Below are 26,698 nucleotides of genomic sequence, written 5' to 3'. Positions count from 1 at the left end.
TTGTGCTAAAGTAGGTTAAAAAGGTAATTAGTCAACAGCTAATGTTTTCTAAACGTCTATGTAGGTATATACGTACCTGCTACGTGAAAAAAAACAAAATTGCTTCAAGGACGAAATTTGTTGAGCACCATCTGTAACATACCAGTTTGTCCAGCTACAAAAAATGGAAATATACTTTGCCTCGGTGTTATGGTCCTGGTGGCCCTGGTGGTCCTGCTGTTTGAGGGTTTGGGAAACAAAACATTATATCGGAACAATGTTGCTAATACGGATATTAGGGAGAGCTGCGTGTTTTAATTAGTATTGACAGTAATACAGCTGAAAGACTGACCTACAAAAGCGGATTTGCTAAGATTGAGTTGTCGGTCTGCGTTAAAGTGCTGTGAAAGTGCCTGGGACAAGGTAAGGCAAATATATTATTCCGCAACCAGAAGTAGAGCAAAGTTTGGTTAATAATTTGTGTGATGAAGGAGGGAATATAGTATAGAGGATTTGCCAGATGGGCGGCGACGAAATAATTGAGCAAACCGCGACATAGATCATTTGGAGGACGATTTCATGCCGGACATCCTGTCGATATCTGTTAGCAGAAATGAAAACCTTGACGGGTGGTGCAGGAACTTGAGCGAGCGACTTTAGCCGGCACTGAGAATGGGAGTTTGAGGATAGGGCGGTATAATGATCCGCAAATTGTTTCGTGTCAGTTCAAGGCCATTTACAACCAAGAAACAAACTTAAACGAAGCTAATGTAAACAAAAGTCAACTGTTTCAAACCCGACATGGTGCAGTGATGGGGCTTTGTAAAGCGATGTTTGCACAATCTTAAAAACCCCGAACCATTGCGGCCACAAGGCTAGGACTCCAGTAATCTGGCATAGAGTGGAATGCTATATTGGGGAGGTTTTTTTCGATCGCAAAGCTGGACCGTGGAGCTATACCGGATTGGATACCGGAGCCCACCGCGTCCATCAAATTGATAAAGATAGATCGAGGTAAGATGGATTGAATTTGGCTAGTATTGCGCGTATTTTGCCATGCTTGAGTGCCCTTTGGGCACGAGACAGAGAAAAGCGAGAACTGGATTGGCGAGACGGCGAAGGATGCATGACAGGAGCTGGCGGCAGATGAATAAGAGGTCGAAGTGGGCGAGTAAAACGAGAGGTGGATGGAAACAAGAGGTGGATGGAAACAAGAGATGGAGCAAGAGATGGAGCAAGAGATGGAGCAAGAGATGGAGCAAGAGATGGAGCAAGAGATGGAGCAAGAGATGGAGCAAGAGATGGAGGCGAGTAATTGATGGAAGCCAGAAATGGGTAAAAGTTAAAAAGGGGTAGATGCGAGAAAGAGAGACGCAAAATTTGGTGGGGTCTCAATTGTGCCAACGGGAAAAGGAAGTGACAGTTGCTGGAAATGGCAGTCACAGGTGTAAAAGGCAGTTGGCTGGCAGGGGCATAGGTAGGAAGTTTGTAATGCAAAGGTAAGGAAGGCGCGGCCACCCAACGATGCCAACATTGTGACAGGATTATATCAAATTTCTATCTTTTGCTGGATAACAATTGGGCTTGCCGATCAAAGTCAACTAATAATGGCACTTTGGATGGAGGCAAGGCCACAAACATTGACGGCCGTTTGGCGCTAATGGCCTCGCAAGCCCCAATATTACAGCCTTCCTCCAACCTAGCAGTCGTGTGTTGGTCGTTGAATTAACCGTAGATCACGTGTTTATCCAGCACAACATTCGGTCGGACAACTTCGTCCGTCGCGCCTAAAGAAACATTGCAAGCAACTCAAACACCGATTCTGCTAATAGCACCTGCTAATAATCAATCGATCTGTTGAACCTTGGTCTCCCGTTCGTAGAGTACTCTGTCGATTATATATATTGATTGATTGCATAAAGTCCAAGTTTTGCGTGACCAACTACCGTTGATCCGTATCCAGCTTTATCGATGGATGGCGGTGCCCGAACGCACGTGTCTCCTCCTCACATGACGAAAGTCCTAATCCAAAAGATTCCAAATCCGCTAAGCAAGACGTTGCCGCCCAATATTATGGTGAGTGTTGCATTTGGATAGACCGTAATGGTGCATAGTTTTGCAACCAGATCAAGTCTTGGCAGACCAAGCCTAGCAGTGATACTTGCAGCCTATCACGTTGGTACGAAGCGATTAAGTTTGCCAAACTTGTCGCCCACATGTGCTTTGCGTCGTGCCGACATGTGTGTAACGCTCGTCATGTCGTCGCTGGTTTGAAGTTTCGGTCCATTTTATAAAGGCTCGTGGACAGGACGAAAAACGTGGTTTCTACTTGGGACAGGCCAGTCGGGAGCCAACTACTGTCGGCGACGCTTTTAATTCAGTGACATGGAACCTTTTTTGTTGGCAGCACCCAAAGTCTCTTCCCCGGCACTATCTCGCCGTCCATAGCGTCGCTGGCGTACGCGAGGTTGCGGTGGGTGCCATCCTGACGACTAATATCGGTTCGAAATTACCTGATCCTTGTCCCTCCCGCCCGCTACATGGCGCATATCTTGTCGCTGCGGCGGCTTTAAATTGGTTTATTTAATGGATGGCGGTACCACCGTCAGCACCAGCCTCCTTACTGTTGCGGGAGAATGAGGGACAGGAAAAAGCTCCTACCAAAGGTCTGCCTTGCCATGGCCACTATTTCCGGTTACAGCCGACCTCGACATGACAGTGCTACATTGGCTGCGTGCCCAAGGCATTGAGAACTGTGGGAGTTGGGCTGCTGAGCCTGCCGACGTGAGGAAAGGCAGTGAGTAACGCGCTTTAAGGCGACCAGTCCCGCGCCGAGTTCGTCGCCCCAATAGCTGCGGGCCTTTGCAGTCTTGCACTAATCGACAGGAAAAATCTCACAAACCGCCGCCGTGTTCCTAGAAAATGGTCTGGGTTGCAAGGCAGCTACTCGTACCCTAACGCCTATAGTATGTGCCCGGAATGCTCTACTCCATCGGCTTCTTCAATTCCATGGACGGGACTGCCGCTGCTTTGATCTTGACGTTTGTGGATGGGAGTTTAGCAAGCCGCTGGTAGCAAGACCTGTGCCGTCTGTTTGCCCTTGTAGTTGAATGGCGGCAGTGTGTGCTAGGATTGGCACCAAGGCAAAGCTTCAAGGGTTGGGATGTATGGATGTGCGGATGTGCGGACGGACGGAGATCAATTGACCAGCCTCAATTGCGAATCGAGGCTGCTGTTTATATCGTCATCATGCTTTATTTATGCAGTGGTTATTTTGCGACTATCGTTCCTTTTCCCATCCATAAAGCCCAATCCGCATTTTATCCTACCCAGCTCGGCCTTGTTCTGCTCAAACTGGGCTGCTGTTTTGGCCCACACAAGACCAAGCACAAGACTGCGTCGGTACGCGTTCACACAGTCCTTGTCGCCACGGATTTCCACATTTTCTTGCAACTGCTGGGCTTTGAGGGCGGCCTCCTGAGTCAACCCGAGGGCGATCGAGACGGGAGTGTCGTCAATCAGTGGCTGCTGATCGGCGCCGTCGACTTTTTCGGCGGCGCGGCGCAGACGATGGGCCAGGAAGGCATTCAACAGTCGACACTCCTCGGCATCGGCTTCTCTTTGACGCTGGCGTGCGGCGGCTTTGCGGACGGCACTTTTCGCATGCTCGACGGCCTCGCGATGCAGTACTTCGAAATGCCGTGCAGCCTGGTTGCTTATGTCGACTTTTGCCTGGACAAATTCCAGTTCTCGAAGTTGCATGAGGGGGATTCGGTATATGTCGTTATCTTTGCCGGGCCCGTACAGTTTTGTGAGGTCGTCGTAATGCCGAAACCGTCCAGCAAGCATGCCGATGCGGTCCAAAGCAAACCGAGTGTTTGATGTGGTTAGAGCGTCGGTCTCACTTTCTAGCACTTCCTCTAGCCCTTGTCCGCGGCCGTGTGCTCCAAGCTCATGGTACTCTAGTGATTGCATGTCATGTCCTTCGCCCGACCCATCTGTTGGCGCATAATCTGGTCCAAAATCTTCATGTTCCTCTTTTTGCTGCAGGTCGCCAGGTGGTGTCTCTCCTTGCTTTTTCATTCCGTCCCGACGGGAGACGAGACTAACAAGCCGCTGGTGATACTCGCTGCGGAAATTCCGAACTTGGTCCTCCGAAAGACTGTTGGGTATGGGTAGGTTTTGAACCAGACAGTAGATGATGTGGAGCATAATAGCACCACAATCGTTGCTGTTACTTTGTTGAGGGCACTTTCCACGCACAACTTGGATGTCCGGATGGGCTTGTGTTTTGGGACAATCCAAAGGCGGTGGAGGGTCCAGCCAGTCGAAAAAGCTTTTGGTTTTTTCCACGCAACGGTCTACCCGACCCAAGGTGACAGCCGAGTCATAAAACTTGAGCTCGCGGGAGGCGCGCGTCCAGCAGGCCAGAAGCCAATGGCTATCTTGGCAAATGGGTAGGAGGATGAGATCCGAGCCGAAAATGTACGCCGTCTGAAGGTTCAGCCGGGCTTTTTCGGTTCGGGATCGAGGCTGCCAGCTGGGAAGAATACCCACTTTCGAGCCAGTTGCCCAATACGCAGAAAGAGTGTTGATGATGTTGTCATTGAGCCATCTCCCTGGAAGTAAGCGATCAAGGTCGTATTGGGACCAGTCAGGCAACCTGTCATTTTTGCCGGCATCCAGTCTGCGTCGCTTCGCCCCGTCGATTTGCATCGCCTGCATTTGTGGGCGCTTGTGGTCTGATTTGGAATGTTGTGAGCTGCCGGCACTATTGTCCGTATCGCTGTCGCTATCGTCGCGAACCATGAACTCAATCTCGTCGGATACATGTGAACGTATGGGGCTCAATGCGGCTGGTGGCGAGGAGGCGCCGTCAGACACGGGGCTTCCATCAAATCCAAAATCGGCTCCCTTTCCCGTTCCCAGCTCTGGGCTGTTTGAAAACAGTATCAAAGAATCCGCAGCTTCTTCGACTTCTCGCGCATCTGCCCTTCTTCCTAGTTCTGTTTCGGCAATGTCTTGGGTGCTTGAATCTTGGCGGCCGAATTCCAGCCCTTGTGCACTGTTTTCGTGTATGCCTGGGCTGCGTGAAGCTCGTTCGGAATCCGCCTTGTGTCCAGGGGTGATGCGTGGGCTACCACCTCGTCCTCGTCCTCGTAAATCGTCCGTCCGACTCGGTGGTTTGTCGTCGCCGCTCGTCCAAAGTCCGGGACTGGGCAACACGCATGGTTGGATCAGTAACCAAAGCTGTTTCTCGAATGGGAAACAGGGGAGAAACTGACTTGAGTTTTTGCAACGCAGGGCGGAGGAAGGTGAGCAGCTTGCGACGTCGGCGAGACGGAGACAAGGATGCTTCTTGGACGTATATGGTTTGCAGAGCAGCGGCGATGCGTTGTAGAGTGAGGGGAGGCTGGTCTTTAGGGTGGCAGTCGACGGCTTCGCGTATGGCTTCGATCGCCGTCGGGTTTACGAAAAGCGCATCGCTGGGATGGAAAAGGGCGACTAGGGCATGGGCGGTGGTGCCCAAAGCTTTGGATGTCGTTTCGATGCGGGATCGCACGCGTGGGTTGGCCGACTCGAAGAGGGTGGCTTGATTTACAGCCAGGGCGCTGAAGATGGTACTGAGCGGGGCATTGTCAAAAACCCAGAGGATAAAATCGATGCGGTTCCAACTCGAGAAGAAGGCCTGTTGGGACGGCGGCTTGTCCAAGGTGCGCGCGGCTATGTCGCCTGTCTGATTGAAGGCCTCTTCCAAGTCGATCCAGGCAGCGTTAAGTTGTTTGTGAAAGTCATCTTTCAAAATGATGCCAGCAACCTTTTCCAAGCGCGCGAGAGCGCGGGCACGGGGGTCCATCACATCGGCATATGTTATGGCAAATAGGCAACGTGGTGCGGCAGGGAGCGCGATAGTTGGAATGGCGATTGGTGCATGTTGCTATGTGAGCGCATGGATTGCGTGGGAGAAGAATCTTCAAGCACGTAAAGGTACAATATGATGAGGACCGCAATGTGGCTCACGTTTGTTTGAGGAAAGAACGTCGCGACACTAAGGTTCGCAAGAAAAGTAGGCGCACCCGATGCCCCACGTAATATAAGTTTACAAACAAAAGGTAGGCGCAGCCGATGTACCACGTGATACAGTTTCACGGACAAAAGTTTGTTTGCAGATTCGAAGCACGTGACGCAGCCAACCGTCGGTAGGCGCAACAATGGGTCCGTTGTGGTCAGAAAATAATGCAAAGACAATCGTGCTAGACAATTTTTTGGATCGATTAATCGGTTTGACTTTTGGCTCGAATGATCTGTTGGGTAGCAGCAGCAGGATTTTCCGGTCGGTACAAATTTTTTTAATTTTTGTCCAGCACCTTTCATTCGTGCGAGGTTTATAATTTGCAGTACTGGCACGAGGGTGCTCAATTGCTTCCCAAATGAGGGGATGCATTCGGAAGGAAGGTGCATTTCGAAGGTGGCTGACCAAATTTCTAATGTAGGGGACATATACGTAACTGGGCCCACTTTTCAACGTTGGCACCAGGCTTTGGCTAGCTAGCTCCGTTATAATTAAGTGGGATGGGTGCGTTTGATTTTAATTCTGATTAAACTGCCCGCGGCCTTCGTGTTTCCTGTTATTTTTGCCCAAAGCAAGACAAGTCGGTCAACGCCGTCACTTTGAAACCGCCATGTAAAATCCCCTGCCCTACGAAATGGAAAATTTTCACGGAATCAACAGCATATCCGATCACCTGGCCAGGCGTTGCTATTAGTGTTCAGTCGCATTCCAGGTCACGGAAGTCACGAGGTCGTGAAATGTCAACTCTCGAGTCTGGGTGGTCACTTTTCTTCAATGCCGCCTCGACTACATGGTGAAAATTCCGGCGAAATGGACGGTATATTAAAGCACCACAAAGCCAGAGCATTTATGCAGGTGTAAGCAATAACATGGCGCCCAAATTGATCCGCTATACTATCTTGACAGCATTTAGTCAACTTTAGGTCCATCCTGGCTAAGGCATTATAGCAATTTGCTGTCTACGGGCGGCTATAGGACCTGCAAAGTCTTGCGTTTGAAGTAGACAAAGTTTTGCAAGGGGGGTATCTGAGTAAAAAAAACAAACAACACAACATCAAGGAACGCCAAGCCAGTTCAAACCCGGGTACTCTTGGGACAACCCACAGTATTTGACTGGCTCGTCTAACCCGTTTGACCAAAATAAATCCCAGATAACGATTTGACGGTGTGATGCCAAGATCGTGGTAAGGACCCCGTTATTGTTTAAGTAGATGGGGACCATGGCACCTTGCTTTTGGCGTTTCCGCGGATACTTTGACAGCGAACCACCAGACCCGGGTCCGGTGGTTTCTAAGATCACTACACCAAAGGCCAACGCAAGGGGCTGTAGCAACGATGCGATAATCCAGTCAGCCATGTTTGCTGACGAGACACAGCTGCCCGCAGCGCAGAAAAGTCGCAATCCGAAACGCCGGCCACAAATCCAACCGAGTTTGTAGCAGCTGGGACTGAATCTTGCTCTTGGGTTGGCAGAGAACGTGATCGGTAGATTGGTAACGCTTACGGGTTTGGCTGTTCTTCCTGGGTTGGTCGGACGCCGCCTGGGCAACGGGGCATCCGCGGACTATGCGCGTTCGCCAGGCGTCTGTAAACCCCCATCGAGAAACTTGTGTACCATGTCACCATCGAGTGTGGCTGGCACATTAGACACATCCTCCCAAGTTGAGCTGCCAGGGGCGGCGGTAAATCGAATCGAATGGACAAATATGCGGAAAGTCTTGGCAACGCGTTGGTGCTCTAATATTTCGAAGCTGCGGTGTGTCCTTGTCGAGGGTTGCTTGCTTGGAAAGTTGGTTGAGGGAAATCGCTTGTGCTCGCAATTGTACATTTCGTCGGGGAATTAGGGACAGGATTATTGCCTCCTGGGTCATACATTTATATGAACCATGCGTAGTATCTCTTTTTCGTACCACGGCCAGTAGGTCTCGGTGAGATACTTGGCGATACGACGTAGCCCCCAAACAATGCTGTAAATCCCGTGGGCGGTTGTTGTATCGCCGAGTTTGCCCCCTTTCCATTGAACAACGCTGCCATCCGGGCGGCGGATGGTGGCCGAAAAAGACCATTCGTGGCCGACAATGCTGATTCCTGGGAGAAACTCAAGTCCTTCCAGTGCTAAAGGCTGGTTGTCGTCCGGATTCATGGCCAAAATCTCTAGCATCTTCCACTGTGCGTATTGCCACACTGCCAGCTGCTCCACTGCTTCCACCGTACTGCCGCTCGGGCGTTTAACCTCGATGCTCAGGCCGATTGGGCGGTATGACAGAGGGTGGTAGTCTGTGTGGTTGATGGTTTTTGAAGGCGCAAGATGCTGTACCCGCCGTACCGCGCTGAGAGTTTCGGGCACGTGTGAAGGCTCGAGGGCGAGGCAGATGTCCACCATTTTGCAATTGGAATAGCCCCGCGGTAGCAAGTCCTTGTCTGCCACTTTTGCCGTGGTGCTACCAGTCGCGGAAGGAGAATTAGTCTGATGCAATAGCCTTTTTAATGGTAGACGGGGGGAGTAAATATATGACAAAACTAACCAAGGGATTATAGCCAACTCTTTAATATCCGAAATTGCCAGTTCAAGCAAAGGTATAATAATACACGCAGACCAGGCCGCTTCCTCGAACCTGTCGTCGTTGTACATCGCAGCCCTTTTTTGGTATTTGCAAACATCTCGGAAAGTCGGCGACTCGACTTGTCCCGAATCTGGAGGGAGGAAATGAAAGTCCCTAATGCTCTTGCCAAGCACGCCAGCAGCCGAAATCTCGTGTTTCCGAGACGAGGAGATGATGGGGGCTCCGACGCAGGCGCCCTCCAAATCGGTCTGCAAAGTGCGCAGAGCCTCTGGGAGGGCGTCCGTGTCGTCCCTGGAAAAGGACTGGGAGCACAAATCCCCACTGGATTCCGCCTCCCTTATCCTCTTGCTCCCGGACGCGAAACTGGTCTGGCTCGTCCTGCTTCTCTTGGAGGGTGTCGAAGCCAGAGATTCCTCGGCCGGCCGGGATCGTGCAGGTCTCGGGGTCTGGTCGAGGTCGCCGTCACCGTGGATGGCGGGGCGCTTGGCGGGCGTACTCGTCATATGGGTGGAATTGGTGCTGGAACTGGAACTGTCGGGCGGCGGCGTCGGGGGAGCGGCGGCGCGTTTGCGTTTGCGTTTGTCGGGCAGCGGCGCAAGGCGGTGGGATGGAATCGCAGCGAGCCAGGACAAAAGGTCGCGATCGTTCATAGTCGTCCGTCTGGGATGCGTTCTTGTGGTTTTGTGGCAGAAGACAAATCGATGGTGTTGAATGATTCAAGGTCACAGAAACGTGGGTTTTGGTTTATTGCCACTGCGAGTGGTTGCTGGCGTTGCTGTGGTTACAAATGCACAGCAAGTGGAGAATTAGTAGCATGTGGTGCACGGGCCAATGATGCCGAATACGTGGGGCAGCGGCCAAAACCCATCAAAGGCCCCGCACATGCTGCTGCAACAAAATGAATTCTACTTTGCAAGACAGTACCAAGTTACATGTTCGGTTTGCGCGCAGCCCAAGGGGCCCAAATCGCTCGAATAATTTTTTATAGTCGCTGTGGTTGATGTTCCAGTCGAGCTCTAGATTTGTAGCCAGTACCCCGCGTGCTTTTGGCGGATTCTGAAGTCTTGCTGTGGTCTGCCCATGCGAATCGCATTCGGAAGCATGACGAGGTTCTCAATCCAGGCAGACTGTAGGTGATAGAGACCGCTGCTGCCGACCCGCTGCCCGCTGCGACACACATGTTCAGGTTTTCCGACAGCACCTGAAAAAGGTACAGGGCTTTTGGAGGAGGTTTATAGCAGCAGCGGAAACATGCCCCTGATTTTGGACCCCTTCCGAAAGAAAATAAAATTTAAAAACAAGGTCCTGGGGAGCTCGATGGCCATGTCCGAGCCTATAGATGCGGCCTGCGAATGAAAAAACCGTTCAAGGCTACAGACGTGGCGTCGCCATCGCTTCCTGCTACGTTGTTGTAGTGCTACTCTATTCCTTGTAAAATATCCTTGTGCATCTTTGTATATTTACTCCGCATAGATGTTATTATCCCCCGTCGTAAATGCCTTTGCTTGTAATTATAAGCCCGAATTTCGGTTTGGGGGTGCTTTGCACTTATTCTCTTCAGCCTCCTGGTTCTCATCTTACGCATATATTGCTACAAGCATTGGTTTTGGATTTCGGTACGGCGGCATACGTGTCGGATTGCAGAGCATCACATTTGCAAGCTTGAGGAGGTCTGGCCAGCTAGAATGTGGATATTCATGACGGCAGGCCATCAGGCTAGCTGCGCAGGGTGAAGTAGTTCGATCGTGCTTCGGTCACTATCGTGGTCCAGAATTGAAGACTAGACTAGACCTAGTTCTAGTCGGGGCAGCTGGGTACGCTACGGGAAGCAGATTGACAGTAAAGCTACAGCGTAAAACAGTAAAACATACCCTCAGGTTTCTCAAGTTCTGTGCCTCAAAGTGGCTTCACTGAGCGAGGTATATAGCAGCGAAAATATGCCATTTACAAATATACTTTTTTTTTGTATCAGCGCGCGGTTACATATCAGCGCGCGGCCAACCGGTGGCCATCCGATGGCTCCTTTGTATTCTTCATCGTCCTCTAGGCCTTCATCCACTGTTACTTATACAAATGTACATTTACCCTTCCCATTCTGTAAGGGATACGGCGATGTGCCGATTTAATACCAAAGCACAACAGCCACCGGGGAGAAAATCAATCATGTTAGATACGGGTTGACAGAAACAAACCCTACAGCCGTTTACTCCTTGTGGCCGCGAACCTGTATGACGAGATCCTAATGCTCCCGTGGCCTTTTGCGTAAAGACCTAGGGGCAGGGCTTTGGGTTGTTGAGGTTGTCGAGGATTCAAGGCGAGAATGTCGTGGTGGATTTTTGCGCCGGGTCTGACTCGAGGGTCCTGATGTCGCGTTCCGTGATGGTCTGTACGTACCGTCTTTAGTTGTGTCATCATAGTCATCGTCGTCTTCAGGGCTACTACCGCCTACGGCCTGATCAGAGCCTGGGTTAAGGTAACGATGAACAAGACGAACAAGATCAGCCTGCATCTGGGAGGCTTGAGCACTGCCAAGTGAACCTCGGGCACGGCCATATGGGCTGTCGATGCACTGCTGCAGCACTGTCTTCAGTCTTTTTTCAGTATAGGTAGCTCGACTTCGGGGCCGAACGAGAGGCGGCCGGGGCGCACAACGTCCCCGACGAGTGGGTTGACTAGGACGTTGACGCAACCGCGTCTGCTCCAAACACGGTTGGCCCTGGGCTGACAGTTGGTCTTCTTTACCCGCAAGCTCATTCGCATCATTACACTGCACTTGCGTATCAGGTTCAATACATGTATCGTTGAACAAGCTGGCTTCAGTTTGAGTATCCTGGACAGTTTGCACTTGCTTATCAGACCGGAGACCTGTGCAATTGACCAAGCTGGCTTCAGCTTGGATTGTTTGCATGTTTTGCCCTGTTTCAACAACGGGCCTGATATCCGTTGAATTCAGATACGGCATGGGGTCTTGGCTAGCGGCCAGCGTCCCTGGGATTGCGTCTTCAATCCTAGGTACCTGGTTCGAGCGCAAGGTTGCGCAACCGCGTGGACTGTTGGGCAGAAGAACCCTTTGCACGGGTTCCTGGTCGCGTAGGAGGGTTTCGTCTTGTATAGAATGGACAGGCGAAAGGTTTCCGTCAAGGGGGGATATGTCACTGTCGTTATCGTCGCCAACGAAGGCGTCCGAGAATGCGAGTTGGTTTCCACACTATGGCAAAGTTTTGTCAGCAGATTGCGTGATTTAGATGGCAGTTGGAAAAGCGGCTCACTGTTAGATCCGGTGGACTGTTGGGCAAGTCGGAACAGTCGGTATCCGCCACAGTAGTGGCAAAACTTGTATTGCGACCCCACGAGCGCACACTTGAAAAGCTACCAGCGCTGAATCCGCGACTGATATCCGTTGAAAAGCTTGCATTGTGGCTCGGCGTGCAGGGCGGCGAGTCAAAGGTGTTTAAAGGGCGGCTGGTGGTTGACAAGTTTGTGTTGAGAGCGGAGGGGGGCGGCGGCATTGTCTTTTGGTGATCTAAGAGGTTGGTTGGGTGGCTGTCGCCGATGTACGTTGGAATTGCAGTTCGAACAGTCGAGGGAGGCGGCTGATGTTTCGTTTCGGCCAGTGTGGTAGAGTTTGGGGAGGCCGACGACGCAATGTCAGTGGGAGGAGGAGAGGGAAGGTGTATTGAGGGCGGAGCTGCGATAAAAGCCCTGAGCTTTTTCAAGGCTTTCCTGGTACGGGACTCGGCATAGTTGTCGAGGCCGCTGGCAATGTCGTGAAAAAATCGAAAGCAGAAACCTGTGAGCAAGTCCGAGCTCTCGCCGACTGGGTCCCAGCGTGTTTCGACAAAGTGGGCAAAATCTATCGCACCGAAGTTGTCTTTGACGATCTTGGCTATTTTTCGCAAGTTGGAAATGCTGCTGGACGAAACATAAGGTACCGGAGAGCCGTCCCTCCAAAACTTGCCGAGATTTTGGGTTATAGCCATGACATTGTCGGCATAGGTGTAGGCCTGTTTGGTGATGCCATATTTCCGGTTCAATTCCCTGATGATGGTCGAGTGAGATGAAGCGAGGCGTTCGAGCAGGGCCATTTGCTGGTGGGTTTGTGTTGAGTTGTAGTTGCCGAAACGACCGCCGGTGATGTGCGTTGCATAATAATGCTCGGCTATCTCGACTGAGGCTTCGGCGTGAAGCGGGTATGTGTTGTGAAAGGCCGCTTCCTCCATGGCGATTGTCGGTAGCGCTGAATAGTCACAAGCATTGGTTAGCATGCATTGCTTTGGACGGTTGAAATTCTATGTGTACTAGGGAATTTGGCTAACAGCCGCCTACCGATGCGCTAGAATTGCGCTGTTTTCGCTGTCGCCGCCTGTACTCGGTGCATTTGAGGTGAATCGCGAACAGCCGTTTCTCGTTTTTGTGGTTAGTTGCGTCACAATGGTGAAAGTCGACAGGGAATCGAAGTTGTGAGCGGAGCCAAGACGGGTACAAGCGAAGTAAATTGAAGGTGGGGGATGGAAGACCGGGGGGTACTTGCCAGACAAGTTACCGGCCTCAACTGAAATCGGAGGTGCGGGGAACCACATCAAATGCATGTGGCTCCCACCGCCTTTGCGCCACATGAATCAGTGTCGCGCCACGTCTCGTCCCCACTTTATCGAGCTTTTGCTCGGGGAAGTGGGTCCGGAGCGACTATTGTTGCGCACTCGTTACTCGTTGCGCACTCGTTACTCGTTGCGCACAGGAACGTCAGTTTCAAAGCTCATCCACCCAAAGTTCCACAATTGAACCTGTGGCTCAATCGTAGTTCAGCAATGTACCTGAAGGTCCATCCCGAGTGGAGAGCGCGGGCCACCCTGCGAAACAGGGGGGTCTAGTCTGAGCACTGAGACTAAATGAACGTACAATTCTGGCGTAACGAGCCTTCGCAGAGAATTTCCTGAGCTGAGCGCCGACGAAGCGTTTAGATTGCGTGTATATATCCCTTGCAAACCATTTCGAATCGAGCTTTTGCCAAGTGTCATTCCACCACAGGTCTTCCTGATAGGAAAGGTGGTTAGCACGCAAAAACAAAACGGTGCGGACTTGTCACCGCAGGTGCCTGTCCACTAATTTATGCCACCGCGCATGCCATGTACTGTTACCCTCACGACGCACGCTGAGCCGGGAGCGGGATAGGAACATCTGACCCCAAGGCGCCGATGGTGAGCGTTTGCAAGCCTGCTGGGTGCAACAATACAAGGCGACTAGTCAGCGCTTATGCCTCCGATTTGTTGTCGGCGGTGGTGTATCCAAGGCCAACGCATTTCGTCAATTTGGGACCCGCAATTTATCGACCATCCACTACAATATACAGGTGTCTGAGGGGGTCCGGGAAGCCAAACCCAAAGTAACCCCGTCGACGAAATCGCACAGCTTGCGTCGCGTTGCGGGATCGCATTTCTGCCCCAGCTGGAATAACACATATATGCAGCAGCCCGTTGTGACCCGTGGCCTCGATGCTTTACAAACCCTGAACGAATCCGGTTGTTTGCTTCTTGTTTTGGGCACATGCGCGCACGCACCCACGCAAACCAGCCCTGGCTGTTCAAGGTCGGCCGGGGCCGTTTGACGCCATAAAAATGTCGAGGTTGATGGAAAGCACCGAGGATGACACGAGTCGACAAGCTCGTCAATACGTCAGTATGTACCATTGCTACCATGAAGGAAACGGGCGAGGTTCGACTTTGGAGAGACGCTGGCGTTTTAGGAACGAACAATACGCCAAAAAGGTCTTGGTTGGCGCGCGCCGTGGTTTGAATATCGACGTGAACGGGTTACAAGACGGACAATGTTTGCACTGCGCAGATAAAAACCCAGCCCGCACGAGGCCGAGGTGGGCTGAGGCAGTGTGGGCCGATGCAAATATTGGAGCAAATGGGAGATGCCTGAACAAGTATGTGGAAAGATGACTTTGTTTTTTTTTCGTTCTGTCCTCCTCACGTGGATTACATTAAGCGGATCAAAACAGTTTTAGGGGCTGGAATGGAGTCCTTGTCTCGAAACGATGTAAACAATCGCAACGGGCCAAACGGCCCCGAAGGGCAAGAACAATTGGTCGCAGTTATGCGGATTAATGAAGCATACGAAAATGACGCGACAAAGGTCGCTTCTTCACAAACTAAGCAAAAGGATAGCCATTCTTGCGGCGATTTGGTCCAACGGATGGAAACTCTCATGTCGGGCTTGCAGGAATCCCACATGCGCTGCGCACGGGAAAAGGTCCATCTTGGTCGGGAAACACACTTCTTTCCATCGAGGTTGACGAATTGAAACAAGATCAATTGGCGGTTTCGAGGCCGTTGGATCTTCAAGTTTTGAACCTTGACGAACACGGCCTGGAGGGGCTGAGACAATTCGTCAGCACGGTGCTCGGCCGGGCGGAGGAGCTAGCCAGCAGCTGTATCCTCCCAACACCCGGTCAATTCCAAAATATGAAAAGGAGACTGCAGTTTTACCGCGACGGCGAACCGTCGGCACGAGAGCAAGAAGCAATGGGCAAATGTGTGGCCGTAGCAGGGAAGATGATGAATTTATCCGCGGAGCAGTACAGACTGATACTTGACAGTGTTGACCGAGTGCATCCCGAAGTAGAGAAATGACTGGCGAGGGAGGGGAGCTGGCTTACCGTGGGCAGTTGGGATATCGATTTTGTCGGGTCCCGTTTTATCTGCGCTTCGACTCGAGTTCGTCACGCCTTTGCGCCTTTATAAACTCCAGATACTCTCGACGGCGCTCGGGGTGGGCCATGTGCCCATGATGCTTTCCTGGGTGTAAGAAGCATACATGCGCACGGCGGGCGGCCACCGGAACCGCGAGCCCCCAGCTGCTGCTGCTGCGGCTGCTGCTAATGCTGTAGGCCATGCTGTTGGCTTGGTGAAACGGCCGCCCCGTGGTGTTGCGGGATCCGGTCTGTCCAAGGAAGCCAAGGGCGTGTCTATTGCTGACTCGGCCTGAAAGACGACATAACAAGTTGCTCTAACCTTGGAACAAAGACTGGAATGGAACAAAAGAAGTGCGTGTCGGCAAAGCATGGAGACAATGGCTTGCAGAGAAAGTCTAACATCTTTTATAGTCTCCAGAAGCAGCCCGAAAATCAATTTTATGGACAGCCCAAACTGACCGTCGCGGACAAAGCGTTGCACTGGCACGCAGCCTGGGATGGCGGTGGGGCGGAAGGCGGGAGGGCTGTCGTCTCCAAGGCGGAACAATTCGTATCGACGGCATAAAAACAGGGCCAGCAGTTGGTGTGAGGCCATGGCGTGAGAGGATCCAAACCATTGGTTCGTGGTCGCTGCGATAATTACTTTGCACATCTTGGAAGGGTGCAAGCCGAATGATATTGTGGCATACCTGTACATATATGTCGTTGGCTTGGTTTGCATTGCGAATTGCCATGTTTGTTGCGCCCGCTTGGATGTTGCGTTTTGATGCTTTTGAACTTGATGCACTGTTTCTCGCACCCGCTCTTTGCCTTTCTCTGCTTCATCCGCTTCCTCGGCCAGCTCGATCAAATCCTCCAACAGCTCCCTGTCGTCCTTGGTCCGGTTTTGGTAACGAGGAGGTTGCGACCGCCTTCAAACAGTGATCGATGACATTCTCGTTTGGAACCACAATGGCTTTTGTAAAGTTGTTGCCCGTTAGCCTGGATGCGTCCGCGCCTCCTTAACGCCTTTGTCGTATCGCATCTCAACAAGTCCATTTTCGTTTTTTGCCTGCTAGTTGCAGATGTCATCCTGATGATAAAAACAAGAAAACTCGGTTTCAGAGTCAGGTTTGAGAACATAAGCCTTGCAAGCACGACTTACGAAAGGCTCCAGCGCTCAACGAGTGTTGCAACAGGCTCCGAGTCTGTCAAGGGCTGGGTCTCGGTCCGGTTCATGGTGGAAACCGGGGTGGCGCCGTGGTTCGTAACTAAGATTTGCGTGCGCTGGAGACTGTTGCCCAGCATTGGAGACGCAAAATGTAGACCCAAGGGAGAGAAGAGAAAAATGCGTTTTGCTATTGTGTAATTCTGCTTTTGTTCTTTCGTCAACAAAATGGATTAATCCGGGCCGAGATTTATGAGAAATAAGCCGACAAGTTTATTCTGTCCAATCGCGCGAAAATGGCACGGCTAGCCCGGCCTAGGGGGCTAACGATTAAAGCATCACGTATTTGTATATACATGATGGTGCGCCTGCTGACACTGCTCTCGGTGGTGCAGCTTTTGAACCCGCCGGGCCTGCTCCTGCCGATAAATCCGAGACTGCTGCGGCTAATGCTGCGAATGAGGTCTGGTGTATGCCGTCGACGAGAATGTTTCCGTTGGATAAGGCGCGCCGGTGGGCTGGTGTAGTTTGGGTTGCATTGGACGCACTTGCTGGTTGGTGTCGTAGTAAACTTGGTCAAGAAATCCACAGGCATCTAGCGATACATTGTACATTGTCAATCATCAATGGACGGTACATGACGGAAAAAACAAATGCACGTATATTAGCAGGTTGCACCGATCCTTGTTTTTCTTTTTTTTTTGCCGTAAATGACCAGGACATGCAAGAAAACAATGACTTTGTTAATATGGGGTTTGTGCAATAATTCGCAGTGTGGCTACTGGTACCACCTGGACACCCGAGCCAGGCAGAGCCGGTTGCCGTAGGCCGGTCCATGACCACGCGGCATACATCCTTTTTATCTCTCACATTGCTTTCTGTTTTCCATTTCCTCCCTGTGCGGCGGAATTTATACCGCGTGCCTTTACCTAATACGTCTCCGGTGGATGTTGTTGGAGGCAAGTCGACGTCATTGCACGCAAACCCGCGACGGCTGCTATTATTACAGCCAAATTCCAGGTGCCATTTTGGGTGCCACAAATCCAAATAAACTCTTACCGTCCATTCCTTTCCCGGTAATTTGTTGGGATTTTGAAGCATTTGGAGGCTGCGTGTGTCGTCGAATCAACATTTAAATAGGAACAGAAATAAATTGCAACGGGCCTGCCCGTGGCACTTTCTAGAAATTCTACCTATACGAGGATAAGCGGAAAAAGTCGGGTCTACAAAACAGTTCGGTCACGAAAATGTTCAAGGAGAGACGGGCCGACTTGGTGGATGGATTTGATCGTCGCATCCAAGGTACACATAACAAAACTGCTTTCTATAAAGAAAAGAAAAACAAAGGAAACCCAAAAGAAAATTCAAGCCCAACTCGCCCATCCCTGACTTTCAATCACAGCCAGAATAATGCCATACAAGGCTGCCAAAACGGCGTTCCCAACCTGGGCTATTTCTGCGTTGGTAGCGTTGAAACCCTCGCGGTCGGTTGACCTGTTTTTGACCCTATTCGTATCTGCCAAAATCAGGATCTGTTTCTTAATCGCCGAATATTTTTGTCAATAACCCTCAACCGTTGTTCAATGCTGCTGTAAAAATCGTAAGCGGGAGTAATGCCAACGGCGCGCGAATAAGCGTTCCATGGCCAGCAAGTCCGGCAACTCTTTGGGGTTGACGCCGTTGCTATCCCGGACCAAATGGTCGGTGGCGATGGCTGTTTGGGTGCCTAACGTTAAATTACACGTCAAGCTTCGAAACCATGGTTTCTATCTTTCAGATCGCCCTCCCTAATGCGTTTTTGTACATCTTTCACTTCGCTCAAAATCCAAGACGACACACGCGGCGAGGTAGCTCGGTCCGCGCCCCATCACCCAGTCATTCAACGTCCATTACCCACCATCGTTCCGGGGGCAAGCGCCGGTCAGAGTCCTCTTGGGTGAGCAGTTGGTTGTAGCATGTAGCGACCACGCCGGAAATGGACGGTCCAATGGCGGACTGGTAATGAGAGGCCCTGTCAGAGATGCGAACCAAGTGTCCAAGACCAAGTTGGTGGAGCGGTTGGAGAACCGCGACAAAGCGCAAGCGGCGAGCGTATAGGCCACGACGCAAAACAAAACAAGGCAGCCGGTTGAAACGGCGAGGCGACAAAGACAACGGGCGACCAAGGAAAAATGCACCATAATGCGTCCCATGGGGCTTGTAGGTATGGCCCCCAAAAGCGGTGCTTGGTCTCGGGCTCAGGCTTGAAAACTGGCAGAGGCGCAATTTTAGCCTTGTCGTTGCTGTTGGTATGGACCCCAGGTGGAGAATGGACAATTAACCCTTTGGCTAGGTTAGTTGTAGTCGAACGGGAGGTTTTCCTTTTGCTTTTGGCGTTAGCAGAATTTTAGTTGTCGCAAAAAAAGAAAAAGGGAAAAAGGAAAAAGTAAAGAGCCGACTTTTTTGGCCGCTATTTTGGCCATGGCGCGTTGAATCGTTTGATCCGGCGATTCATCAATCATATCCGCCATCTTGAACCTGCCTCTGCCAGATATCGTCCGTTGTTGCAGTTTGGAAAAGGGTAAAACAACCAGGTTAGAATTCCAGGTGCGCTACTATATAGGCGACCAACACCCAGGTACTGGCAAGTCCAATCAAGTTCCTTTCGGTGGTGTGTAACGGATGAGCTACCCCTTTTTTCCAAAACTACGTCGCCCACCCAGCGCTTGGAAGCGAATCGAAAGCCCCCGACCCAACAAACCCCACCAAAAGTCAAAGTCGTTTGGATTCGGAATTGGGCCGCATGGCCGACGAGACGGCAACGGCTCCTGCGCAATCTCAAGGATACGAGGGGGGAAATGTGGAAGAAATGCAACGAGTGCTGGTCCATGGACGCCATGGATTAAAAGCGCGCAAACTGCTGAGTTGGAAATATAGTCCTTTTTATCTCGAATCCAGTCGGGCGTAACGCAGCTTCCGTCTGGGCTCCTCGACCAAAAAGGATATGGACGTGCTTTAGACATTTCCAACCACCAGCAGCTACATGCATTGGAAAGATTCATCCAATTTGCGGCAGCCAGGTTCGAATTTACACACGCTAATTTGGAGCCATGCTCTCTATCAAAGTACCGTGGCGCAGCAATACAGTTTTAAAAAACTTTTGCGGTTTATAATATATCAGCCAAGGGAATGCCGCTCCAACAGCACATACACAAAATTGTGCCCATGTACATCGAACATTTGTGGAATTATACATATATCCATTCGTTTGACGGCTTTCTTTTCGGATGGAAGCTCTGCTGCAAACCCAAGCTTTAAGACCTCCAAAAGCCCTCGCCCCTTTGGTTTTGTTCGCCTGATTTGCCACGCCTGCACCAGAGTGCAAACACAAATTGTGGCAAACCATTGGCGCAGCCGCATTGTACGAAACCTTCTTTTTCCACAAGGATCCAGCACCTGAATGGTTCGACAAATATCTCGACCAGCTGGATGGGGAGGCTGACAAAATTAGGAAAACAACGGTTACCCATTTACAGCAATATAATAGGGCAGTTGCTATCCATCCGGGCACAAGCATGAAATTGTCGATGGAGCATTACCGGCTGCAACAAACTCTTTTCCACAAAAACGCGCGCAAATTAGATCGACGCGGTGATATAAAATGCAAAACCGCCCAGGAGATTAGCGATAAAATTAATCTCCTAAAGAAAACGCTTTTAATAGGTTCACGTAGGTCTTTTTGCCAAGAGACGTTTATGATGACAGAATTTCGGAAAAGGAAAAGGAGGGTACTCCTTTGGTAGTTATATCCCCATTGAATGCAAGTGAATAAGAGTAGTAGTAGTAGTAGTAGTAGTATTAGTTAACGCCGGGCTCGGCCCGGCTTGTTAGCCGGCCGTTAGCAACCTCCCGAGGGGTATCTCGGCGCGCGTTCTATCTTCTTTATTTACACAGGGGGAAAACAAGGAGGGCAGAGGCGGATCGTGCCTGACCGGGTTCGGGCCCGGTCCTGCTTAGGGGGTTAGTTCACTGACGCGACCCCGTGCCTAAGGTGCACGGAGGGTTCGTCTGACGGCTTGTGCCGTGAAGTGTGGGTGAAAAGGCAGTAAGTTTATTCCTCGTCAGAGTTCGAGTCGTTTACGATCGGTGTCCCTAGGCGTAAAGTGCGTTCGTGGCGCGCGGGGCGCTGGCGGGCCGCTCTGGGGCGGGCGCTGAAGTAGTTGGTGGCTATCGAAAACGCCTCAAAGCTTTTCGGTTGCCCGAAGCTTGTCTGGAAGAATTTCCAGCGTTGGGCGCGATTTGGCGGCCCGGCCGGCCGGTCGTTATCAGGCCACGGCCAGTTTCTCCACACCGCCCGCGAATAGCGGCAGTGCACCGGGTGCTCAGGGGAGGTCCGCTTCCAGCACCAGGCACACGAGGTGTTTGCATCCTGGTGGTTGAAACGGTCATGGTAGGCTTTGAAATTGCCGTGGCCGGTCCTCATGGCCAAATAATGGCCCAGTAGGGGTCTTGGCAAACGCAGTTCCTCGGGCTCCTTTCTCGGTGTGTATTGGAATTTCCATTCCCTATATGCGGGGGACCGTTCACAGAGTTCTTTACGCCACCAGTCCTTCTCTATATTCGAAAGAATGGCTCTGAGGACCGTGCCGGCACCGCTATACGTGGTTTGCTGAGCCCTCGGGTCTGGGTCCGGCGGTCCGGCGGAGCCGGCCTTGGCCAGCTCGTCAGCCCGGTCGTTTCCCGGGATTCCCTGGTGCCCAGGGCACCAACGGACCCGAACCTCGGTACCTTGTTTTCGGAGTAGATCGACAAGGTCATGGAACTCCAGAAAGGCCCATTGGGACGAACGCGGCGCGTCGCCTCTAAGACCCCAAATAACCGAGGTGCTGTCCACACAAATCCAGATCCGGGCGCCTGGCTGGGCCTTGGCTGCCGCCTGTAGCCCTTTTAGGGCGCCAATCGCCTCGGCGTCGAAAACGTGGCTTTCCGGCGTAATAGATGCGGAGCCTGCGGCAAATTCCAGGCCCGCCCTAAAAGCGGCCCATCCGTACCCTATTTGGACGCAGTTGTTTTCGTGTTTTTCCGAACCATCCGTATATACCACGATATCGTCAGGTGATACCATGTCCAGCCATTCGATAAAGCGGCGGGCCGCTTCCTCTTTCGGGACTCCTCCGGTGGGGTCAGTGCGAGAATCCGGGGCATTGCGAGGTGCGCGCAACTCTAGTCTCCGGATCCGCGGGAGAAGTTGTGCAGCCGTTTGCAGGGTCGTGGCCGAATGGCCCGAGTTGCGGGCACGAGGTGTTTCACGCAGGCGGCTGACAAGGGGGTGCCCCTTGTCCGCGAGCCTTAGTCGGGCGCCGTATTTCAGGCGGGTGTAGGCCAGCGCGACGCGGGCCGAGGGTAGTCCTGCGTCCCTGAGAACAGTGGACGAGGGGGTGGTTTTATACGCCGGGAGGATTGCCCGTGCCGCTAAAACCAGCGGTTTGTTCAGTGCTTTGAGGAGTCCTCTTTGCTTGTGCGCTGGGTTGTACCATGCCTCGGCTGCGTAGGTGGCCGAGGAACCCACGCATGCCACCGCTGCCTTGCGAAGTGCAGCCGCAGGCGGTCCGTATCTTACTGCCCCAAAGCTTTTGAGGTGAGCAGCGACCGCCATTGCTTTGGCAGCCCTTTCGGCCACGTGGCGGCGCCCGTCTAGCCGTCGGCTGAACCAAAAGCCAAGCCAACGCATGCCCGGGTAACGCTCGGCCCCGGAGGCGCTTTGTCCGCGTCGACCGCCCGGTAGTTGGACCGGGGTAACCGTTCTACCATTAATCCGGATTTCCGGGTTGCGACCGTGCCTTTTCTTAGTGATATGGATCACCTCTGTCTTTTCCGCTGCAAAATGGATTTTCTCTTCCGCCGCAATTTCGTGCATATCCCGGAGTTTATCTTCCAGCCAACGTACGTTCTCCTCCAACGAGGGTGACGATTTCCATGTAAGCACGTCGTCTGCGTATGCCAGCCGCCACTTCGCACCGTTTTTGACGAGGTACGCCAGATATAGCATATATAGGATCGGGGAAAGGGGAGACCCTTGCGGGGTGCCGCACCCAAGCCGCCTAAAGCCCGTGGTCGTACCCTCCAGCCGGACTCGGGCCTGGCGGCCGCTTAAAAAGTTAATCACGAACCTAAGGAGCATTTTACTAAACCCGAGGCTCCGCATTTTCCGTATCAATCGCCCATGGAGGAGGGCGTCGAAGGCGCCTTGGACGTCGCATGCGACAAGGGTGACTTCCTCCCCGCGAGCTAAAGCCTGCTCGATATCGTGGGCGAGGGCACAAACCAGATCCGTCGCCGATCGTTTGGGTAGGGCACCGCCGTGGGTGCAGCTAAGGAGCCCGTTGTCGTGTATGGCCCAAGCTATCCGGCGTGCAACGAGCCTCTCGAGGCCTTTTCCGATGCAGGAGAGGAGGGCTATAGGCCGCCAGGATCGAACGCTGCTCCGGTCTTTCTTCCCCGTTTTCGGTAGCATCGCGACTTCGGCCTTCTTCCAAGGCGCTGGGAAATGTCCGAGTTCCAGGCAACGTTGGTAGAGCCTGCGCACCGGCTCGGCCAACGAAGCCCATCCGGCTTTTAGTAGCCGGACGGTCATTCCGTCGATGCCCGGGGACGTGCTCGTAACCCCAATGCAGGAGCGCTCCGCCTCTTCCGCACTAACCTGGGTGTCCCAAGGGATTTTAGCCTCGTCCGGCGACCAGGCCTCCAAGGGGTCTCCCTGCAGGTCATCCTCCGCCGAAAATCGGCCAAGCACCTCCCGTTGCAGTGCTTCCGCTTTTGCTAAAGGCTCGCTCACTTGCTCGCCGTTAATAACCAGCGGCGGGGACCGGAGGCGTGGTCCGGCTCCCAGCCAGCCCACCATGTTCCACAAATCCTTATCGTCGCGCAGTTGGTCGATCCGGTGCCTCCAGTACTCCCGCTTCGCGGCCCGCACCCCTTTCGTGTAAGCTTTCTCCTCGGCAGAGGCGTTTGCCCTATTTACAGCGCTCCGCTTAACCCGCTGAAATTCGGCCCAAAGCCGTTGGCAGTTTTCGGTCCACCAGGGAGCCGAGCTGCCCCTTTTTCCCGCCGGCGTACCCACGACCCACGTCACTTGCTCCCATAAAGTTGTAAATTCAGCTACCCACGCGTCCAATGCGTAGCCATCGGCCGCGGATCCCGGGTCCGGCATATCTTGCATGCCAAAAGCAAGTAGCTCCGCGAACTTTGGTAGCCGGTCGTCCCTAACTGAGACGTTGACCGCCTCCGGGCGGGGGACGCCGCGCGTCCGCAGCGTGGTATAAAGAGATTCGTGGTCGGAGCCTGTGTAAAGACTGCTGTCAACCACAGTTACCGTGCTGGGGAGGTTGGAAAAAACCATATCCAGTAAACCCCCGTCGCGGTGGGTGGGCACGCCGATATTTCCTGTAAAATGCATGCCCTGGGCTTGCGCCCATGCCGTCAGTTGATCCCCTCCGCGTGCGTCTGTGCGGCCTGGCTGGTATGCAGCAGCCGCTACGTTAAAATCGCCGCCTATCACCGTGGGTCCATTTGGCACGGTATTGCATACCATTTCCAGCGCGGCCTCAGTACCCGGAGCCCTATATACGTTAATAAACAATATTCCGTTAATTTCGAGCCAAAGTACGTCCCGCGTATTTTGGCCCTGCGGTAACCGTCGTTGTGCGGCCCCTAGGGCTGCCCCCTTCTTGACGTAGGTGAGCACCCGGGGCCGGAGCCCAGTCATGGCTTCGTAAGTGCTCGCGTGCCATTCGTCCACTGGCGCAAAGACATCATAGCCCGGGTGCGTTTGTGTAGTCGTCTTTAGCCCGCACCATGGCTCTTGGACGTTAACCAGGTCCACTTCTCTCTGGTGGCATAACTCCAACAGGCTCAGATGCACACCCATCCTTTTGCCTACGTTGGCCCAAACTACGTCGAGGCGTTCCCGCTGCATGTTGCCGAGCGAATATTTCGTCATATCAATCGATGGGTTGCTTCCAAGTCTATCACATCAGCGGGGCAAGGTTCGGCAGCCGCTGCGTCCTCCTCTATTTCGGCTGCCCAAACGATTTCGTCTTGCACGCGTTCCTGTTCAGCCTGCAGGAAGTTGCGGATGTCCGCCCCTGCCGCCTCGCATGGCCGCGCTCTTTTGTTTGAAATGCTCGATCGGGAGCTCGAGGTTTGCGAATGCTGCGATGAGGTGCTTAGGACCGGGATTGCAGGTGCTGGCTTTCGGCGGGCCGCCTCAGCCCGGTCGTTGATAATCGCGGCACGGTTGGCACGTCCGATTCTGCGGATCCCCTTTAGTTTACGCTGTGAAGGTCGTTCAAGCTTCCCATTTACCACCAAAGGTCGGGCAGGGCAGTTCTCATGTCCGGATGGGAAATGGCCGTGGCAGTTAACGCATTTGGGGGCTGCCTTGCACGGCTCTTCCTCTGTCGCATGTTTTGCTTCACCACATATGCCGCAACGCGCTTGCCGTACGCAGCGACGTATTTCGCAATATCCCTGGCAGCCATCGTGGTGGTGTGTAATTTTGCGTGACTTTTCAACCTTCCGCGCACGCCCCGACACCCCAAAAAGCTGAAAAGGCTTTACGGGTTGAAGGAAAGACACTATCCACGTGCCCTCAGCCGTATGCGGGTCGTATCCATGCCTGGAAATGTGCCAGTTGACTGGCTGCTGGCCTGCTGCCACGGTAATCTCCTCCTGGATTACATCATGTACGTCCTTTCTTCCGTCCAGGCAATTGAGCGTTCGGGGCACTCCAGAGACGGCGTATGTGTGCCAGGTTGTCGGGACAGTGACTTCCCGCGCGTCCAATGCGTCCATAATGGCCTTGACTGCGTTGGGGTTGAGGAGTTTTTGCCGTGTTTCCTCAGAGGCCACCGTAACACCCCAGCCCGTGGGGGTACGTTTGGCGTTTGGGATTTCACTGTGTGGCACCGAGACCAATTCGGCCAATTTGGTGGTTACCGCGTATGGCTCCCTCGTCACCATCCGCAATTTGTCATTTACGCGGATCAGGATGCGGTTGGCCGGCTGTTCTGTCAAACGTTTCGGGGCTTGGGGGCGGTCCCGGCCCGATTGGGAGGGAGCTGCGGAGCTGTCAGGTGCATTGCCGGGCGTCGTACGTATCGGGTACGAGCGCGTGGCCGGGGTTAAAATTCGCATTGGGGCCGCCGCTGGTGGCGTGGCGGCTCGCTCGGCCCATGTGACCGATTTGTTAATGGGCGTGCCTTTGCCTTTAGAGGCCGACGACGCCGTGCCCGTCCTTGTAATTAAGATGCTGCGCCTTTCGCTGGAACTGGTCGGCGAACGCGACGGAGAGCGCGAACGCTCTTTTTCAGGGAGGGTGCGACTGAGGAACCAGCCGCTGATCACATCGTCAAGTTCGAGAACAATTCTCCTAAGCGCGGCGTCCTCCGGGGCCTGTAAGCTTTCGAGCTTGGCTGCAAAAACCTCTTCGAGCCAGCTGCCGACTGTTTCCACGTTTTCCAGCTCCTGTTGCAGTGTTTTGATGGCCAGGGCCGGGAGGCTGGAGTACCTTCCGCGGCCGGCCGGCTCAGGCGCGTTAGCGGTGCGCGTGTCGAGAGATACGTGTTCCGACTCGGCCTGGCCCTGCGGAAAAGCCTGCGGCGTGCTCTGCGGGCGCGCGCGGCGGTTTGAGACCTCTGGTGAGGCCATGACGACCGGCGCCCGGAGGGCGAAAATTCTTCAGCTGTTAAGCTTATTGGTGTGTTTGGGTGTGAATCGCTAACAAAGGTGGGTCTGACCCATGAATGTGGAGGATGCTTGGCAAGTGAATAAGAGACATTGGTTGGACTTCAAACGTTGGGCTTCCTTTTCGGTCGCCATATGCATGATATTAGACAAACGTTGCTCCAACTTTTGACGAGAGACTCTCCTTCGGCGTCGGTCCTGGCACTCCAGCGCTCGCAATTCGGCGGGTGGTGGCTTTACAGACACGGATTACAGAAACTCGGGAAGGTCGATCCACGATAAGAGACGAAACGATGCAGAAAAGCGCTTTAGAATCCCATCTTCCCTTTGGAACAAAGTATTCACCATTACAAACCATCCTTGCCTCTACGTTGGATAAATCCAAAAAGGGGCTCCTTACTCGAAACCTGTTAAACAAAAGCCAGCAAAAGGTTCCAATTCTCAACTACCCCGCCCCTATTTCAATCGACCAAATGACATATCCAAACACAAAAGTAACAAACACTACATGGGTT

General features: G+C 52.8%; 4 protein-coding genes across 4 annotated transcripts; all 4 read right to left on the bottom strand.

The window, feature by feature from the left end:
• Positions 1 to 3,237: 3,237 nt before the first annotated feature.
• PpBr36_11309 (uncharacterized protein) lies at positions 3,238 to 5,836 on the bottom strand (the record flags this gene model as incomplete). Its single annotated transcript, XM_029898411.1, has 2 exons — positions 3,238 to 5,194; positions 5,265 to 5,836. The coding sequence occupies 2 exons, from the start codon at positions 5,834 to 5,836 to the stop codon at positions 3,238 to 3,240; spliced, it is 2,529 nt and encodes an 842-aa protein (XP_029743428.1).
• Positions 5,837 to 7,919: 2,083 nt separating this feature from the next.
• Positions 7,920 to 9,266, bottom strand: PpBr36_11308 (uncharacterized protein; the record flags this gene model as incomplete). The annotated part of the gene is made up of 2 exons (XM_029898410.1): positions 7,920 to 8,493; positions 8,578 to 9,266. 2 exons carry the CDS (start codon positions 9,264 to 9,266, stop codon positions 7,920 to 7,922), a joined length of 1,263 nt encoding a protein of 420 aa, XP_029743438.1.
• A 2,358-nt stretch (positions 9,267 to 11,624) lies between these two features.
• PpBr36_11307 (uncharacterized protein) lies at positions 11,625 to 12,836 on the bottom strand (the record flags this gene model as incomplete). The annotated part of the gene is made up of 2 exons (XM_029898409.1): positions 11,625 to 11,666; positions 11,886 to 12,836. 2 exons carry the CDS (start codon positions 12,834 to 12,836, stop codon positions 11,625 to 11,627), a joined length of 993 nt encoding a protein of 330 aa, XP_029743421.1.
• A 2,520-nt stretch (positions 12,837 to 15,356) lies between these two features.
• PpBr36_11306 (uncharacterized protein) lies at positions 15,357 to 16,531 on the bottom strand (the record flags this gene model as incomplete). Its single annotated transcript, XM_029898408.1, has 3 exons — positions 15,357 to 15,602; positions 15,714 to 16,224; positions 16,458 to 16,531. The coding sequence occupies 3 exons, from the start codon at positions 16,529 to 16,531 to the stop codon at positions 15,357 to 15,359; spliced, it is 831 nt and encodes a 276-aa protein (XP_029743422.1).
• Between the last annotated feature and the right edge of the window lie 10,167 nt (positions 16,532 to 26,698).

The sequence above is a fragment of the Pyricularia pennisetigena genome (assembly GCF_004337985.1).
Source record: "Pyricularia pennisetigena strain Br36 chromosome Unknown Pyricularia_pennisetigena_Br36_Scf_14, whole genome shotgun sequence".
Classification (NCBI taxonomy): domain Eukaryota; kingdom Fungi; phylum Ascomycota; class Sordariomycetes; order Magnaporthales; family Pyriculariaceae; genus Pyricularia; species Pyricularia pennisetigena.
The sequence above is the reverse complement of the archived record's forward strand: the minus strand, read 5'-3'. Positions and strand labels throughout refer to the sequence as shown.